The sequence below is a fragment of the Plasmodium brasilianum genome, chromosome 9 (genome assembly GCF_023973825.1).
Source record: "Plasmodium brasilianum strain Bolivian I chromosome 9, whole genome shotgun sequence".
NCBI classification, from domain to species: Eukaryota; Apicomplexa; class Aconoidasida; order Haemosporida; family Plasmodiidae; genus Plasmodium; species Plasmodium brasilianum.
The window spans coordinates 527960-545073 of NC_090122.1; the positions used below are offsets into that span (position 1 = coordinate 527960).

Sequence of the window (17114 nt, forward strand, 5' to 3'; positions counted from 1 at the left end):
TATCCTCCTGATTTTGTAAAATTGATATATAAAAGGACGAAATAAACCAAGACCAAAAAAAAAAAAAAAAAAAAAGACTTTAATAAAACAGTAGCAATAGAAGTAATCCTTTTTCTCATTACTGTAACATAGTATCAACGAACAATAGGTGAAAAAAATTACCCTAGCTTTTTTACATAAACGAATTATCTGATTGGTATCAGCTTGACGTTGTTGCTGTGCCCTTGTGTAAACAATATAAGGGATTTTCTAATGCTTTGCATTTGAAGAAGGAAAATTGCTTTATTTACACAAAAGAGAGCGCATATTTATTTCGTTTTTAAATACTAATATAGAAACGAATGCACATTTTCGAAAAAAATAATGTTTTCCTTTAAAAAATTGTTAACGTGTTATACTAAAGTAAGTATATGGTTTTGCTATTATTTACCGGTTAGTTACTTTGGAACAATATATTTACCTTCGATAACGCTTTTTTTTATTTTTGGGATAAAAAAAAAAAACAATGCCGCGCGTAATGAAGATTAAGTTTATCCATTAACTTTGTAACGTTTTAACTTTTTTTTTTTTTTTATCCTACTATCCCTCTCTCTATCTCTATCTCTAAATTTATAACATTTGAGATGAATTTATAATCTTTGAAAAAAGGAAAAAAAAAAAAAAAATTCTTATGTTACCCCTACATTTCATTCTTTAAAAGACAGCATCAAGTTTCAAGTTATATCCGTCCTCTAGTGTATACAGTATGTATTATTTTTTCTTCTTTTAGATTTACAAAAATGATAACAGAATATATATTTTTCAAAAATAAAAAGTAAGAAAGTTTTTTTTTTTTTTTTATTTATTTATTTTTTTTAAATACTTTATATTACCACAAGAAGAGAAATGCTTGCTGTTTTCAAATTTCGTAAGAGACGATAGAGATGCGTGTTAATGGAAAAGAAAAAATGTGCTTAATGAGTAGATAATTCTGCGCAAAATACTGTCAATATGTAGTAGTAAAATTAAAGCAGCCCAAGGCACATATATTAACTCACTGTCATTGCACATGTGCATTTTCGTATACCTGATGACGTGTTAACATAATTCGCATATACACATCCTCTCAAGTTCTCATAAACTCGTGTACGCATATATACATACATACATATATACACACATACATATGCACGTACACACATGCATACATACCCGCATATACGCATGTAAAAATATAATTGCGAATTTTCCAGTTCATACTAACCCCAGCACCCTTAGCAGCAAATACAAAAAAAACCAAGTACCTCAAAAAACTTTCCATAAGAAATATACGATAATAGAATGGAAACAAGCATCAAAAGCAACATAAAAAATACTGAGGTTAATGAAAATGAAAAAAGTAGCAAGGAAGAGAATAAGGTAAATATGGAAGGCTTTCGTTTTTTCGCAAATACATGTGAAGAAAAATTAAAAGTCTTTTTAGAGAATTTTTTTTGTAATAAAAGCCGCGAAGAGTTACACTATGTAGAAGAAAAACAGGACAAGCTAAACCATGGAACTGCTTATGATAATAGTAGTAGTAGCAAAAATAATAGTAACAGTTTTCTTGACAGTAACGATATTTGTGCAGATAATGACTCTTCAAAAGAAAATGAAGACAACAATTTTGAAAAAAATAAACTTAGTAAAAGCAACTACGATAAAATAGCTATCAATTTGGCGGATGAGGTCGAACAATTTATGAAGTCCTTCGTCAATGAAAGGTACAAAATTGTTGTGCAGGCGATTATTGGGGAAAACAAAAAACAGGGGGTAAAATAAAAATATAAAAAAAAATAAATGCATAAATAAATGCATAAATAAATGCATAAATAAATGCATAAATAAATGCATAAATAAATACATAAATAAATACATAAATAAATACCTAGAAGGTGAAACCTTTCTTTTTTAATAATACACGTGTGCAAAAAAAAGGAGGTACAGTGAAATAAAAGCCTCTTTTCTATATCCATCACGAAGTTCTAATTGTAAATATCAAAAAATTTTCTTTTTTTTTTATATAAAATATACACTGCATAGGTACACATTGCTTCCAAATCGCTCTGGAATGTTGAAACGGACAATTACATTTCCGCAAAATATATCAACGATTTCATTTTTGTTACAATTATGGTCTTTCTTCTTTATAACGAGTAAACTGAACGAGGAATAAACATAAGAAAACGTACGAAATGAATGAACAGAAAAGATAAGGTACGAAAAGATAAAAAAAGAATAACACTTTTTTTGGTGAAATTATGGAACCTTTACTTTGTGTGTACCTTGCAAGTTCAGTTCAGTCATTTTTATTTTTTCTTCATTTTCATCCGCTTTTTCTTTTTTTTTTTTTCCTGTTTTTTCTTTTTTTTTTTTTTTTTTTTTTTTCCTTGATCCTCAACTTTGTGTTAATTTTCAAAACCACTCGTAGGAACAACTTTTCCTTAATTAACAACATAAAATCAAAGATAAAAAAAAAAAAAAATTAAGGATGAAATTAAAAATAATAAAATAAAAAAAAAAATCTTTAAAAAGGTCAAAGTAAAAAAGAACATTTAAATCCTTTTTTTTTTTTTTTTTAAATATAAATGGGTGTAAAAAGTTAGCTTTAAAAAAAAAAAAAAAAATCTTAATTCTCTTGAGCCATGCTTTTTTTTTTTTTTTTTTTTTTTTTTAAGCAATATTGTTTACATATGTTTATGTATATATATATTTATATATGAGCATATTTATGTCATATACATTCATATAAGAAAGTACTTATTGTGGCACATTATGGAACAAAATGAAAATATGTTTCCCATATTAATTGTAATGTAAATATATTTTTTTCATTTTCCAAAATATTAAAAGTCTCTATATTACAAGACTCCTATAAATTGTTTACAACTCCAAATGCAAAAGATATTAACTCGTCATTAGTAATATAGAGCAAGGGCAACAGAAAAAGAAAAACAAAAAACATACCATGTGCGCTAAATTTATTTATTTTATTTTATTTTTTTTTTTTTCAGTTCTTTTTACATAATAACTCGAAAAAAAGAAATCATTCTAACCAAATTTTGCCTTTTTATGTATGTTTGCCTGCCTATATATATATATATTATATATATGTGAGCATATACTTAAAATCAGTTTTTGTGGGCAAAAAAAAACTTGACACACACGTATTTTTGCAATTCGAATATATGAGCTTTAAGTGTAATTGTTTTATATTTATAATACTCATGATTACTGTCATATTTACACATACACATAAGAGAGTACCTTCATAAGTTCCCTTTTGTAATTTTTTTTTTTTTTTTTTTTTTTTTTTTTTTGTAATTTTGTTGTGATTAATTTTACATTCATGATAATATGCTTCTTTTTTACTTTTGAAAGACATACTTATAATTTCATACAATTTTTTACAAATTAATTTGAATGAAAAATTTTAATTTATTCGATTTTTTTTTAAAGAGAATTGGTATAATCTCAATAAAGTTTATTCATCTTTCAACTTTGTTTTTAGCCTTTAATTCAAATATATTTTTGCTATTCATACCTACACATATGATCGCTTACGCATGCACAAATACATATATATATGTATATATGTGCAGAATATTTGCCATTTTAATGGGCACATATTATCGTAAATCGCAAGTAAAAAATTATACACATATGTACATATATACATACACATATATATGTACACACACACAAGCATAGGCATATACGCATATGCATGTACTACTTACACGTTCTTTTAGCAGTGATATTTTAAAATATTCGTGTCTGAAGAATGTTCATATCGATGTTAACGTGAATGCTAACACCTCTTTCTTCTCGCACCTTACTTTTTTTTTTTTTTTTTACGTTTTCCGTTTTTTTCATTACTCTTTTTTTTTTTGTTTTACTTTTTCTTTTTCTTTTTTTTTGTGTTTTAAATGTTGCATTTTTTAAATGAACTAGCAGGCTTGTTAATTTATTACTAGTTTGTGCATGTACATTTTAAATATATCTGTAAATCCGTTTTCCCTTTATATTTTATGTAATAATTTCTTTCATTTAATATTCGGGTGAAAATGAGTAACATTCATACCTTAGCAGATTATAGAGACGAGTACTCCGAAAACCTACCACTAAATAGAAGTATGAAAATGAAAAAGTAGAAAACATGCACATTCGAGGACGCACACGTCCACATATATATATATATATATAGCTTCCATTTTTGCGCTAGTTCATGCTAGTGACCATTCATCATAAAAATTAACCCATCTTCATAACGCTTTTTATAAATATGTTCATATGTACGTGCACAAATGTACACGCAGATATTTTTTCCTACCTAACTTTTAAAGCACCAGGGTACTATGAATCCCAGAGTAGTTTCGTACAAAGATCAAAACCGATTGATGTGGTTAATTTAATTTTTCCACACTTTACCTGGAAAAGTTTTATCATGGTTGTGTCAATTACTCAAATCATCGTTTTTATTATATCAATTAGTATTAAACCTTCGGATTTTTTAACACCTTCTGGTATGTTCTGCATATATTTATCTGTCCATCTGTAAATATATATATGAACAGCATAAAATTAGAAAGAGAAAAGGGAAAAGTGAAATGTAAATAATAAATAAAATTAAGTAGTGAACCTTATAGCAGTCTAATTTTACCTAGTAAAAATGTAGAGCAAATGTTGCTTTTCTGAAAAAGGAAGCAAATATTACAATAGAAAAAGAAAAATGAAAAAAAAAAAAAAAAAAAAAAAAAAAAAAAAAAAAAAAAAAAAAAAAAAAAAAAAAAAAAAAAAAGCACAAAAAATGGAAAAAATCTTCGCATTATAAATCACAATACGTTCACCTTTTAAATCATACCCAATTCCCCTATTCCCTTTTTACAGACGATTTATTAATAACACTAGGAGCAAATGTTGCTTCAAGAATAAAGAGAGGAGAAATTCACAGATTGATATTACCAATATTTTTACATGCAAATATATTTCACACATTTTTTAATGTCTTTTTCCAATTAAGGATGGGTTTTACACTTGAGAAAAATTACGGTATCTTAAAAGTTGCAATACTATATTTTGTAACAGGTATATATGGAAACATTTTATCATCAGCTGTTACCTACTGTCCAATAAAAGTTGGTGCTAGTACTTCAGGCATGGGATTACTTGGTATAGTTACCTCCGAGTTGGTATTATTATGGCATATCATTAGACATAGAGAAAGGGTAGTATTTAATATAATATTTTTTTCGTTAATTTCTTTTTTTTATTATTTTACATTTAACGGATCGAACATTGACCACATTGGCCATTTGGGAGGCTTACTCTCGGGTAATTCTCACCACAAAGAAAAAAAAAAAAAAAAAAAAAAAAAAAAAAAAAGAAAAAAAAAAATTATGAATGAAAGAAATTAGGAAAGAAAGAAATTATGAAATTAAGAAATAAAGATATAAAGAAACGTAGAAATAATAAAATAATGAAATAACGCAAGTCCTGCACAAATACAGTTATGCTACTGTAGCCTGCGCATGTTCACCTAATTTCACGCAATTTTAACATTCTCTGCATTATTCATTAATTCGCCATGTTTTGCATTATTTTGTATAATACTCTATATAATATTATATTGGGCATTATTTGAATTTCCTTTACCTTTTTTTTTTCTTTTTACTTTACCAGGTTTATCAATCGGTATACTATACAATGACCAAATGGAAAATAAGCCCTCCTGGTACAACCATATGAAAAATGCATCATATGCTACATTGGTACTGCTAGCACTTGTTCCACCAGTTATTTTACTTACCGTTCCGCGCACCTGTTAATTCGTAATTATATGTGTACATACATTACATGTATATATATATATATATATATATATTACTTATACAACCTATTTGTGCATGTTAAGAGTATATACATGCATACAGGGAGTATGTCCATTATAAGCAGCATTATAACATGTGTATGTATTACTTTCTTCAAAAGATTATAAAAAAAAATTACATACGGATAAATAAATATATGCACAAAAAAATACAAAAAAAAAAAAAAAAGTACAAAAATACGAAAGTACTATCTTTAATTTGTTTTCTTCGTTTTTACCTTTTTTTTTAATTTCTGATCATAAAAAAAAAATAATAAATTTTTAAGCTTAAATATTTATTTATTTCCAGTAATTTTTTTTTTTATTTTTCTTCCTTTTTTTTTGTAATACTTTTTTTGTTAAATTTAAAATATACAGAATAAACTTGCAATTTTAAAATGAATATTTTCATGACTATATATAAATATATATACAACATTTGCATATATATCTAGATATAATATTAATTAAAAACTATCATTTGAAAATTAATAAAAACGCACAAGCACTTTTAAAGTGTGTAGTCTGCCTATGCACAAACAAAGGAATAAAATTTGTTGCACGCATTTCCATCAAAACAAATCATAAAAACAAAAAAAAAAAAATTGAAAAAGAAAGAAAAAGAAAAAGAATGTAAACATGAATGAGAGTGCAAATGAACAAAAAGGTTGAACTCTTACACTTATCCGCAAAAATGTAGCTAATTTATTGCTTTCAACCTTTTCCCGTTCCTTTTTATTTTCATTATAATCCATATTACGCAGAACAAATAGCCATTTCCTTTTCCTTTTGCTTATCCTCTTCTCTTTTTTTTTTTTTAAACTTTTCAAAAATTAACGTATTACTGAATAACTTTCTTTTTTGTTTTTCTATTTTTCATCATGTTTTTAAGAAACAAACAAATTTTTATAATTTACTTAAAAAAATATATAAGGTAAAAAAAATCAAATAACAAAAAAAAAGGAAAAAAAAAAAAAAGGTAAGAAAGTAACAAATAATGATATGTACATACAGTAATCACATAATTTTAGGCTAAACCGTTCTTAATAAGATCTTCAGCTTTCAGCCTTAACTTCCTTATGCTCTTTTTTTTTAGTACACCAATTTCGTTAAAGGCAATATACATTAATTTATCACATTCCACCTACGAATATTTGCAAAATGGAAATACAAATTAGCTTATATATAGTATATATATTCTATATACACTTCTTATATAAGCAATATTCATCCAATTCTTTTTCCTCATTTTTTTTTTTTTTTTCATACCATATTTTTGGTGGTTTCCTTAAATAACAATAAGATGGATTCTAATGAATTTAGCTCAACTAATTTTTCTTGATTCATTTTAAACAATGCTAAAGTAATTCTGAATATTATTTTATCGCCTTCATAGAATAGGCAGTCCCAAATACGTAACGTTGTCGTTATCTGCAATGGGACACACATAAATAGAAGGAAAAAAAAGAAATTAGTAAAATGAAAAAAATGGGTACATGGTAACAACAAATATATACTATTCACGAACAGTGAAACATTATACACACATCCAGTAAAAACATTTCAAAATGCGTATGCCATTTTTCATATAAATTACATTTTCATATTAAGCAACATTTAAATATGCATGCGTATAAATATACATAACTATATATAACCATCTGTATACATTTTATAACATATTCCAAACGAATTCAACGGTCTTTTTTCTTTTTTTTTTTTATTTTATCGTTTTATTGATTTATACTTCTATTGTTTATCGTTTTATTATTATTATATATATTTTTTTTTTTTAAATATTCACCGGAAAAGCCGTACAAAATAAACACAAAAGCCATTCTGAACATATCCAGGATAGATCAACATCCAATTCTCTATTGTAACACGAGGGAAAATATATATATATGTATACGCCCTTCGGGTCTTACTATTTCAAATTATTCATTGATGAAGATCTTGCATACATTTACATTATATATACATTATATACATAAATATCATATATATTTATGGTACATATATATATGTTATACAAATTTATATATATATATGTGTGTACGTATACACACACGGTGCAGTGTACATACTTTAAGCGCAAGTGTACTTCCGGCAATTTTGTTCTAACCAACTCTTCTATAACAATAATATCCCTGCGTAATCCTCTCATTTCGTTGTTGTAATAATCTAAATGGGGAAATATGCATAGCAATATTATTCGTGCACAAATATTTCTCTTTAAATATGAATAAAAATTATTTTAAAACAAAAAAACAAACGTTCATATCATGCATTCATATAAGCACATACATAAGCACATGTATATCCCACAGGCTAACCACTTATGTTAATTTTCTCATGAGAGTAATCCGAATCAATTAACTGAACAATAGACCAAAAGGACAATTCCTCCTTTAAAAATATTAGTGCAATGGCAGCGATAAAATTCATGCTCTACCAATAAAAATAAAATAAAAACAATCGTAAAAATAATTGCAATAGAATAGTCATAAAAATAATCACAACAAAGGGAACGACCATAAAAATAATAGCAATAAAAGTAACAATATCAAAAATAACGATTCAAAAAAGGAATTCAACTGATTATAAGCACTTATGTTGGTAACGAAAATCTCATAGATTGTACAGGAAAAAATTGAAAATATGTAATATGTACTGACATAATAAAATATTCCTTCATACGTATATATATATATATATATCTTATACTCTTTAACCTTTCATTTTGAACAATATAAAAAAAAATATATATATAGTTTACCTGACAATAATTTATTTTGGGCTTATAAACCGCAAAGGCATGTAGAACATTCCTTAACTGAATTAACCCTGGGGAGTTCATTCGATACTTCAAAAAAAAAAAAAAAAAAGTTTGGTGTATAAAAGGTTATATTTTAAATATACACATATATATATATATGTCATTTTAAAAAAATACAGAGAGAAAAAAAAAAAAATCAAACTACACACACGTTTTTATTATGCGGAAAGGTTCGTATAATATCCAGCTCAATTTGGCTTAGCACCTTTGGCTCTAATTCACTGTTTAAACATCTAAAATTAGGGAGTAAATAAAATGGGATGTAATATAACGGGAATAACATATATTAAATGATTGAAGCAAATTGTATTTTTTTTCGGAGCCAAAAAGCTTTTTAAACAAAAATATAAACATATATTTTTTTTATTTTTTCCCTTACTTTTCGTATATGGTGGGATATTTCAGGTACAACACCATACTATCTAACAGGTATGGCCATATATCGGGCCTGAACAAGGAATTTTATATATATATATATATATGGAACACACATACGTAAAAATGGGTGAATGTAAATATGCATACTAGCTCATTCATTTATATTTAGAAACATCTCTTATGTTGTAATTACTTATTTTTCTTAATATCTGTACGTAACATTTAAGATGATTTCATAACATTTTTTGAGATAATATATATAACAACCTTAATTTATCGGGTATTCCTTTTCTAATTAATGTTTTTAGATAGTAACTTTTTTTTATATCTCTTTTAAAAGTAAAGTATAACTTCCACCTGACCAAAAAGAAATTACAGTAATTTACACGTTTGCACATGAGCATATAACTATATGTGTAGCTGCAAATATGCATAAGCACGTGTATATATATATATATATATATGCAGATATATAGACCCTATTTTTCCAGTATAACATGGGTTTAAAATTAACTCATAATATCACCTTTTTTCTATTTTTTTCCTATGCTTTTCTAAGGCTCGCTTATCAGTTGTAGACTCAGCAGTAAATTCTTTATTTTTTTCAAACCCGTAATGATCATATTCGTTATCTGTAAAAGGATTGTAAAGAATGACCTATTTATACTATTGCATAGCAATAAGTACTTTTGTGTTGTTTGAAATTGGCACACACATATATCTATACGTATGTTCACATATATATATATGTGCAGATACTCAGGTATTTTGATAAATCCTCCTCACTATTCATACAATGTTATGCTACTGCTACTATTAGTATTGTTACTTCTACTCATACTACTGTAATTACTTCTTTTTTTCTCTTTTCTTTTTGTAATTCTTAACATACCGCTGTTCGCCGTTAAATAATTGTTTGACTCATTGTTAACATTTGACAAGGCATTATCAGAATCAAAATCAAGATTTTTGTTCAATTTTATCTTGTTTTTTTCTTTGAAGAAATTTATTCTCATTTTTTAAAATGACACTCCCTTAAAAATCATTTTCGACATATTACTTGTACGTATGCGCTTCATGTAAAATAATTCCCTCGTTTGTAAGTTTGACATACGTATATATATACATATATATGTATACATATGTATGTATACATATATGCATTTATATGTACATATTATTTTTAATGTATATATTTTTCCTGCTTGCAATTTTTATGTTATACATTATAAGAAAACTGCTCATAATTTATGTTAATCGTATGTTATATGATTCTTACGTCAAATGCTAAATTATACTACTCTTATATATATATATTTGTTATTCTACTAAAAAACTTTTATACATACAAAAAAATCGTTGTTGATATTACTATTAATGCATTTTTAAATAAAAGTACAACACGCGCTAATTTTACTCCTAAATTTTCCGATTTTTTTTTCATTATATGAAAGTATATTATATGTATATATATTCCTATGTATATGTATTTTCATTTGTATATATATATATGTTAATATTAAACAGGTATATATGTTTATTTACACATATATATACACATACTGTATATTAATTTTTCATATAAACGTTCTGCGCTTATAATGGAAAGCAGCTCGTTATTATATTAGAAGAAGGAATAAAAAATGTAAAACGTAAAATGTCAAATGTAAACTGTAAAATTTAAATTGTAAAATGTAAATTGCAAACCGTAAATTGTATATTATAAATTGTAATATATAAATTGTATAGTACAAATTGTAATACATAAATTGTAAAATATAAAATATAAACTGTAAACTGTAAAATGTAAACTGTAAAATGTAAACTGTAAAATATAAACTGTAAAATGTAAAATGTAAAATGTAAAATGTAAAATATAAAATATAAAATATAAATTATAATATAAAAAACATAAACTGTAAACTGTAAAATGTAAACTGTAAAATATAAACTGTAAAATATAAAATGTAAATTGTAATATAAAAAACATAAATTGTAAAATGTAAAATATAAATTGTAAAACGTAAATTATAATTTTTCACCCTAAAGCAAATAATTTACGGCAATTTTTACATAGGGAATTTTTTTCTTAACCTAATGTTCAAAGTTCGTCATTTATACGCATATATAAACATACGTGTACACATATTTATTATATATATACATTACTATATACATACAAAATAATAGTAAATACCAAATTTAAAATCGTTGTGTTATTTTTCCTGCATAAATGGTATAATAAAAAGTTAATGAATAAATCGTGTGCACATGAATTTAAAAAAAAAAAGATATAATGGTTTTTTATGTAAATGTGGTGTATATTTATGCGTTTATACCCATTCATGAAAAAGAAAGATTTAATAAAGGGCAAAGACCATTAAATTAATAAAAAATGAGATAAAATTTTTTGAAGTGCTATTTTTTTATTATGTGTAAAGTTATACGAATAAAAAAAATAAAATATAAAGCGAAATAAACAATATAAAGCATAATAAAGCGTAATGAAGCAGTGAAGCATAGTGAAGCGTAATGAAGCAGTGAAGCATAGTGAAGCGTAATGAAGCAAATTAAAGCATACTAAAGCAAAATGAAATAATATCCCAAAAAAAAAAAAAAAATAATAAAAATACGTTAAAATGGAAAGTTTAAAGAATAAAAAAAAAAAATAGAAAAAAAAAAAAAAAAAAAAGACATGCAGAGTAATAGATGAACGGACTAGTTTTTATTTAACGCTTTAGAAGAAATGTTAACTTCATTTTGAAAAAAAAAAAAAATTATGCATTCCACTTAGCCTAAAAGATAAGATACGTATCTATCCATAAATGAAAGGTATTCAAAGGCTTTCGGAATTATAACGTTCTAACGTTAAAATGTCGCAACGGCTCACTGTTACAATGGAGCAACGCCGCAAATCCCCATTTTCTAATATTCCATTTGGGATACGGGTGTGTAGTTATAGAAGTAGTTGGAAATGTGGACATTTTTATTTTTTTTATGATACCAGTTAATATATGGCAAATTCCATCCCTCAAATTGGTCATCAAAATTTCTTCTATCACGCAACGAATAATACCTACACATTCTTATATATTCAAATCTAGTTCTTCTAGCTTTCATTCTTGAAAATTGGTAATAATGTATTTTAGCAATTTTATAATTCATTGACTGTATGATGTCCATCTGTAATAATTTTTCAATAGTTAAGTCAATCGTTTTAACATAATAATGATGATAGGAAAAACATAACCAAACAAGTCTTTTATCCTTTTCTAATATATCAAATACAATTCCACCTTTATACACATTTCTAATATGTGGAATACGCAGTTTTGTTAGATGCCATGATAGCTTTTCGTTAAATAGTCTATCATTGATTTTTTTTTCATGTATGTCCATCATGTATATTTTTTTTAACATTTTTTTTACATATTTTGGTAGGTTATCATAAAAATTTCTTTTCTTATACCTCAGGTAACTTCTTATAATGCAAACCATTTCAAGGGTTTTCTTCTTTTCCTTTATTAATAAAATATTTTCATCATCTTTTATGTCATCGCAAAGTTTTAGAAGTAGCTTATGAATGAGAAACCAATTAATGTAATCTTCTCCCAAAGCCAAATAGGAATATAGCAGCTTTATGCAGTCAGTAGCTGATAATTCTATTTTGAATTTTATTCCATCCATTTTTAATTTTGTATAATCTGCACATATTGCACTGTTTGTTCTCTTCACATCTGCTCCCGGCTCGTCCGTTTTTTCGAAGTTTTCCGTTGTATATATATTGTCACTACAAGTTTGTCTTTTTCCCTCCTTCACCAATTTATCTATGTGACCCTGGTTTGCTAATGTTTTTGGATTATCCATCATTTCATTCAGAGACCCTTGACAAGTCTCATTTGTTACATAAAAAAGAAATGAGTGCAAATTCTCAATTAGCGAATTGTCCATACGGGATAATAAAGTTAAATAAAAAAATGAGTTGACTAGTAAAACATTTGTTTTTAAATTAGTACCCATTTTAATTGAATTTATAACAGTATCAACTATTGAATGATTTTTATAATTTTGATTATACAGAGTTTTTAAAATTAGTAAAATTTCCTCCTCATTCATGATTATATTTTCAGACCTTGAAGTTACATAACAACTGTTCAACATATCAAAAAGAATGGAAAACAATTCATCGTTCATAGCTTTTATACAATTATACACTTCACAGATGGTAAAAATTAAAGTCTTGTTTTTATATTCCTTTGTTAAATTTTTTAATAGGCTTATTAACTTTTCACTTAAGGCAGATATAATATTAAAGTCACGTATATTTTTATAAGATAGAGCCATTATATAAATGAGTATATTTTTTATTTCTCCCTCTGAATTAAATGGAGAATTATTAGGGCTTTCCAAATTTGTCCCTTCTGCCACACTTGCCATATTATCTAATTTCTCATCATATGTCAATTTCAAATAATTATGTAAGTAATAATCTATACGGTTTGTCTTTAAATATTTATTAATAACATTATACAAACTTTTTTCACACTTAAAAAAATTACTCCATCTCATACTCATTTCGTAAATATTTTTTTCTTCACAACTCCTTTTCACATTTAAGTTGATCGAATTGGAATCTATATCATACTCCTTCTTGATATGATTTATTATGTTTTCATTCACCTTGCAACTAAGTATTTCTACTTTACTAGTGGGTACACCAGTACTATAATAATTTTTAAACAAACAACAACATTGTATCTTTGGATGGACAAAATATTGACCATGCAACAGAAGTCTACAAGTCCATTTTATAGATCTTTTAAATATCACATTTGTAAATAAAACTATCATTATAAGTATAATATTCAAAGGTTGCTTTTCTTGTTCGTTAACATGCGCTATCGAGTGGGCTACGCATAAGTTGTACACGGATGTATGCGCATGTATATACATGAACATATGTAAATACACAGAAATGCGTATATATACATATGTGCATATGTGCTTATATGTATGTTTATGTATACATATGCGTACATACCTATTTAGCAATTCACAACAATTTTTATTATACATTCTTCTCTCATGTAAAACGCATATTTTTATGCAAATCGTTTTTTTTTTTTTTTTTTTTTTTTTTTTTATGTGAAAGTAATTTCACTTTTGGGCATCTAATCTTGATCGATTTACTTTTTTGACTTTTCTTTTTATTTTTTTTCAGTTCTTTTTTTTCGACCCTTGTTTTTACCACATTTTTTTTTAGCATTTTACGCCTCTTTTTTTAACCCTTACTTTCAACCTTATTTTTTTATGTCCTTTTTTGTCCCCTCTTTTTTACCACATTTTTCATCCCTTTATTTCTTCATATCAATTAACCGTTTCATTTATGCATGTATACGAGTGAGCATAATGAATAGTATATGTGATAATTGTACATTTTCATTTTAGTGAAATTAAGATTTTACACTGGCAGGAGAAACATGCCTACGCGTATGCACGAATGCACTTGCCTATTTATGTGCGTTCTTAGCTTATTTGTAGGTACCCACGTACATACATACGTACATACGCAAACACACCCATATCCGCATAATCATATATATACCCATCCGTATTCCCTATCCGTATACCCTATCCGTATAACAATCCTTTTACGTACACATGTAGATAAAGGTACGTACATAAGCGTATGCACATTAGGGAAAAAAGTTCTTCACATTTCACTTTAAGTGCCATGAATGAACAAAATGCTTTGCCAACAAAAAAACAAAAAAAATATAATTGATTTGAAAAAAAAGTTGAACAACACCTTAGTTGTTATTGGCCTAATAATAGAAATGATACTTTCAGATGACAACATTTTAGAGATTGTGAGCATTAACGATATTTATAAAACGATATTTTATGTATTTAGAAGTAGATATAATTGTATATTAAATGAACTAGAATTGTGCGAAGAGAAGAACGAGGGCCTATTACAAAAGGGACACCTACTACAAAGCGAGGAAGATAAAGAAGTCGAAATGGTAAGGGGCTCTGAACTAGTAAGGGACGTCAATACGGTAAAAAATGTCCAAGTAATTAAAGATGCCCATGGGGTAAAAAATGCCCAAGTAATTAGAAACGTCCAAATGGTAAAGGAAATTCGGTTAAAATTTTCTCAAATATTTTATAGTCCCCCCAAAAGGGGATCAGAATTAATGCCTATATCTAACTTAAGATGCATTAAACATGCAATAGCAGGGTGTTTATATATGCATGGGAAAATAACAAGTTCCAAAATATCGTTAAGGAATGTCTTAAATAACATTGATTATAATATATATTTATTAAATAAGTGCGCATATACTACCAAATGTGTAATATCAAAAGAGGAGATTCAAAAATTTACTGTTCATATAAATCATTATGAACCTATTATTAAAGAAAATATTTATCATGAAAAAGAAGAAAGTCTAAAAATGGAAAAACTTAGTTTATATATATTATCTTTTAAATTATCAAATAATATTTTCAAATATTCTCTACTGTATGAATTAATGTTTATTACAAGGTCCCCATTTATAATAAATAAATTTCTTTTTTCAGTTTTTAATGATGTTATATGTATTCCAAATATAAAAGATAAATATAACGATATTGACATTGTTATCTCTTGCATCCTATTTGTCAATCATTTTTTTTATCACATTAATAAACATTGTAAAATAGTCAGATCTCCGTATTTTATGCTAGTCAAAAAGATGTACCTTTCTCAAGTCGAAAAAATTGTTAACATATTTATTCTGCTAAATCCAGTTAATAATCATTTATCTCAAATGAAAAATATTATTTCTCTTACCAAGAAAATTTGTAATTTGTACTCCTTTATCTATTAAGGAATGTCTAATATGTTACAGGGAAAAAAAGGCTTATAATGACGTGAGCTCTCAGACGAGTCTTTTCATCGCCTCTTGTTCGTCCTTTTTAGTAGCTTCCCTTTTTTTTTCGTCACTTTTCGTCTTTTTTTTTTTTTTTTTTTATTGCTTGTTCGTATTTTTCTCTTATTCTTCTTCATATCCATTTTATTATCATTTTTGCCATTACTATTACAATTACTGTAACTATTTCTTTCTTTTTTTTTTTTTTTAGTTAATTTTGCAAATTTTGCGGACACACGCGTTGAGCAGCGTGTTATTTGCTTGATTATGTATTAATACACTAATTTGCTAATTTAATGATTTATTTGTTTACTGATTTATTTGTTCATTGATTTATTTATTTCTTCACCTAATTATTTATCTGTATAACTACCTAGCTATTTATCATTATTATTATTTATTTTTTATTTTTTTTTTTTTTTTTTTGTTACACCTGCCCATTTTGTAGCATTATAACCACATTAGACATGATATCTGCACATACTTGAAGTTCTCAAAAATTGACGCTTCATTTTAATTAATTTAGTTCTTTTAGCTCAGTTTTAGTTTATTTTAGTTCATTTTGGTTTATCTCATCTTAACATATCTTGTTTTGTTTTATTTTATTTATTTATTATTATTTTTTTTTTTGGTTTTATCTTATCATCCTGAAGTATTATAACTCTACAAATAATTCTGAGGCAAAAAATATTTTCTAAAAGTAACTGCCTTTGTATTCTCCTTTTGTTAATGGTATATCCCTAAAAAGGGGAAACATTATTATGAATATTCCGTTTTACCATTCTAGAATAGGCTACTTATTTAACCAAATTATCCATATCTCACATATGTATTTTCATTTATTATTACTTCCCATCATTTAGACATAATTATAAACATAATTTGTTAAACTATACAATTTTTTATTAAAAAACAAAATTTTTAATTAGTTAATTGTTCGCATAAAAAAGATATATAAATGGCTTAAAAAATAGCATAAAGGTGAAGTAAAAAAAAAAAAAAAAAAAAAAAAAAAACAAATAGGCATGACAAATACACATTTTTATGTTACCCTATTTTTCCTTACACCCCTAGATATCAGTTTTGTTCC

At 26.0% G+C, this 17114-nt stretch overlaps 5 protein-coding genes across 5 annotated transcripts; 3 read left to right on the forward strand and 2 right to left on the reverse strand.

The window, feature by feature from the left end:
• Positions 1–1320: 1320 nt before the first annotated feature.
• On the forward strand, positions 1321–1800 carry MKS88_002738 (dynein light chain Tctex-type; the record flags this gene model as incomplete). The annotated part of the gene is made up of 1 exon (XM_067215774.1): positions 1321–1800. The coding sequence occupies one exon, from the start codon at positions 1321–1323 to the stop codon at positions 1798–1800; it is 480 nt and encodes a 159-aa protein (XP_067073319.1).
• Positions 1801–4085: 2285 nt separating this feature from the next.
• On the forward strand, positions 4086–5846 carry MKS88_002739 (rhomboid protease ROM1; the record flags this gene model as incomplete). The annotated part of the gene is made up of 4 exons (XM_067215775.1): positions 4086–4152; positions 4365–4544; positions 4909–5352; positions 5701–5846. 4 exons carry the CDS (start codon positions 4086–4088, stop codon positions 5844–5846), a joined length of 837 nt encoding a protein of 278 aa, XP_067073320.1.
• Positions 5847–6914: 1068 nt separating this feature from the next.
• On the reverse strand, positions 6915–10120 carry MKS88_002740 (GTPase-activating protein; the record flags this gene model as incomplete). Its single annotated transcript, XM_067215776.1, has 10 exons — positions 6915–7031; positions 7157–7318; positions 7992–8071; positions 8224–8338; positions 8667–8753; positions 8932–8959; positions 9106–9174; positions 9372–9461; positions 9631–9736; positions 9919–10120. 10 exons carry the CDS (start codon positions 10118–10120, stop codon positions 6915–6917), a joined length of 1056 nt encoding a protein of 351 aa, XP_067073321.1.
• A 1909-nt stretch (positions 10121–12029) lies between these two features.
• MKS88_002741 (RAP protein) lies at positions 12030–13955 on the reverse strand (the record flags this gene model as incomplete). Its single annotated transcript, XM_067215777.1, has 1 exon — positions 12030–13955. The coding sequence occupies one exon, from the start codon at positions 13953–13955 to the stop codon at positions 12030–12032; it is 1926 nt and encodes a 641-aa protein (XP_067073322.1).
• Positions 13956–14851: 896 nt separating this feature from the next.
• MKS88_002742 (uncharacterized protein) lies at positions 14852–15982 on the forward strand (the record flags this gene model as incomplete). The annotated part of the gene is made up of 1 exon (XM_067215778.1): positions 14852–15982. The coding sequence occupies one exon, from the start codon at positions 14852–14854 to the stop codon at positions 15980–15982; it is 1131 nt and encodes a 376-aa protein (XP_067073323.1).
• Positions 15983–17114: the final 1132 nt, after the last annotated feature.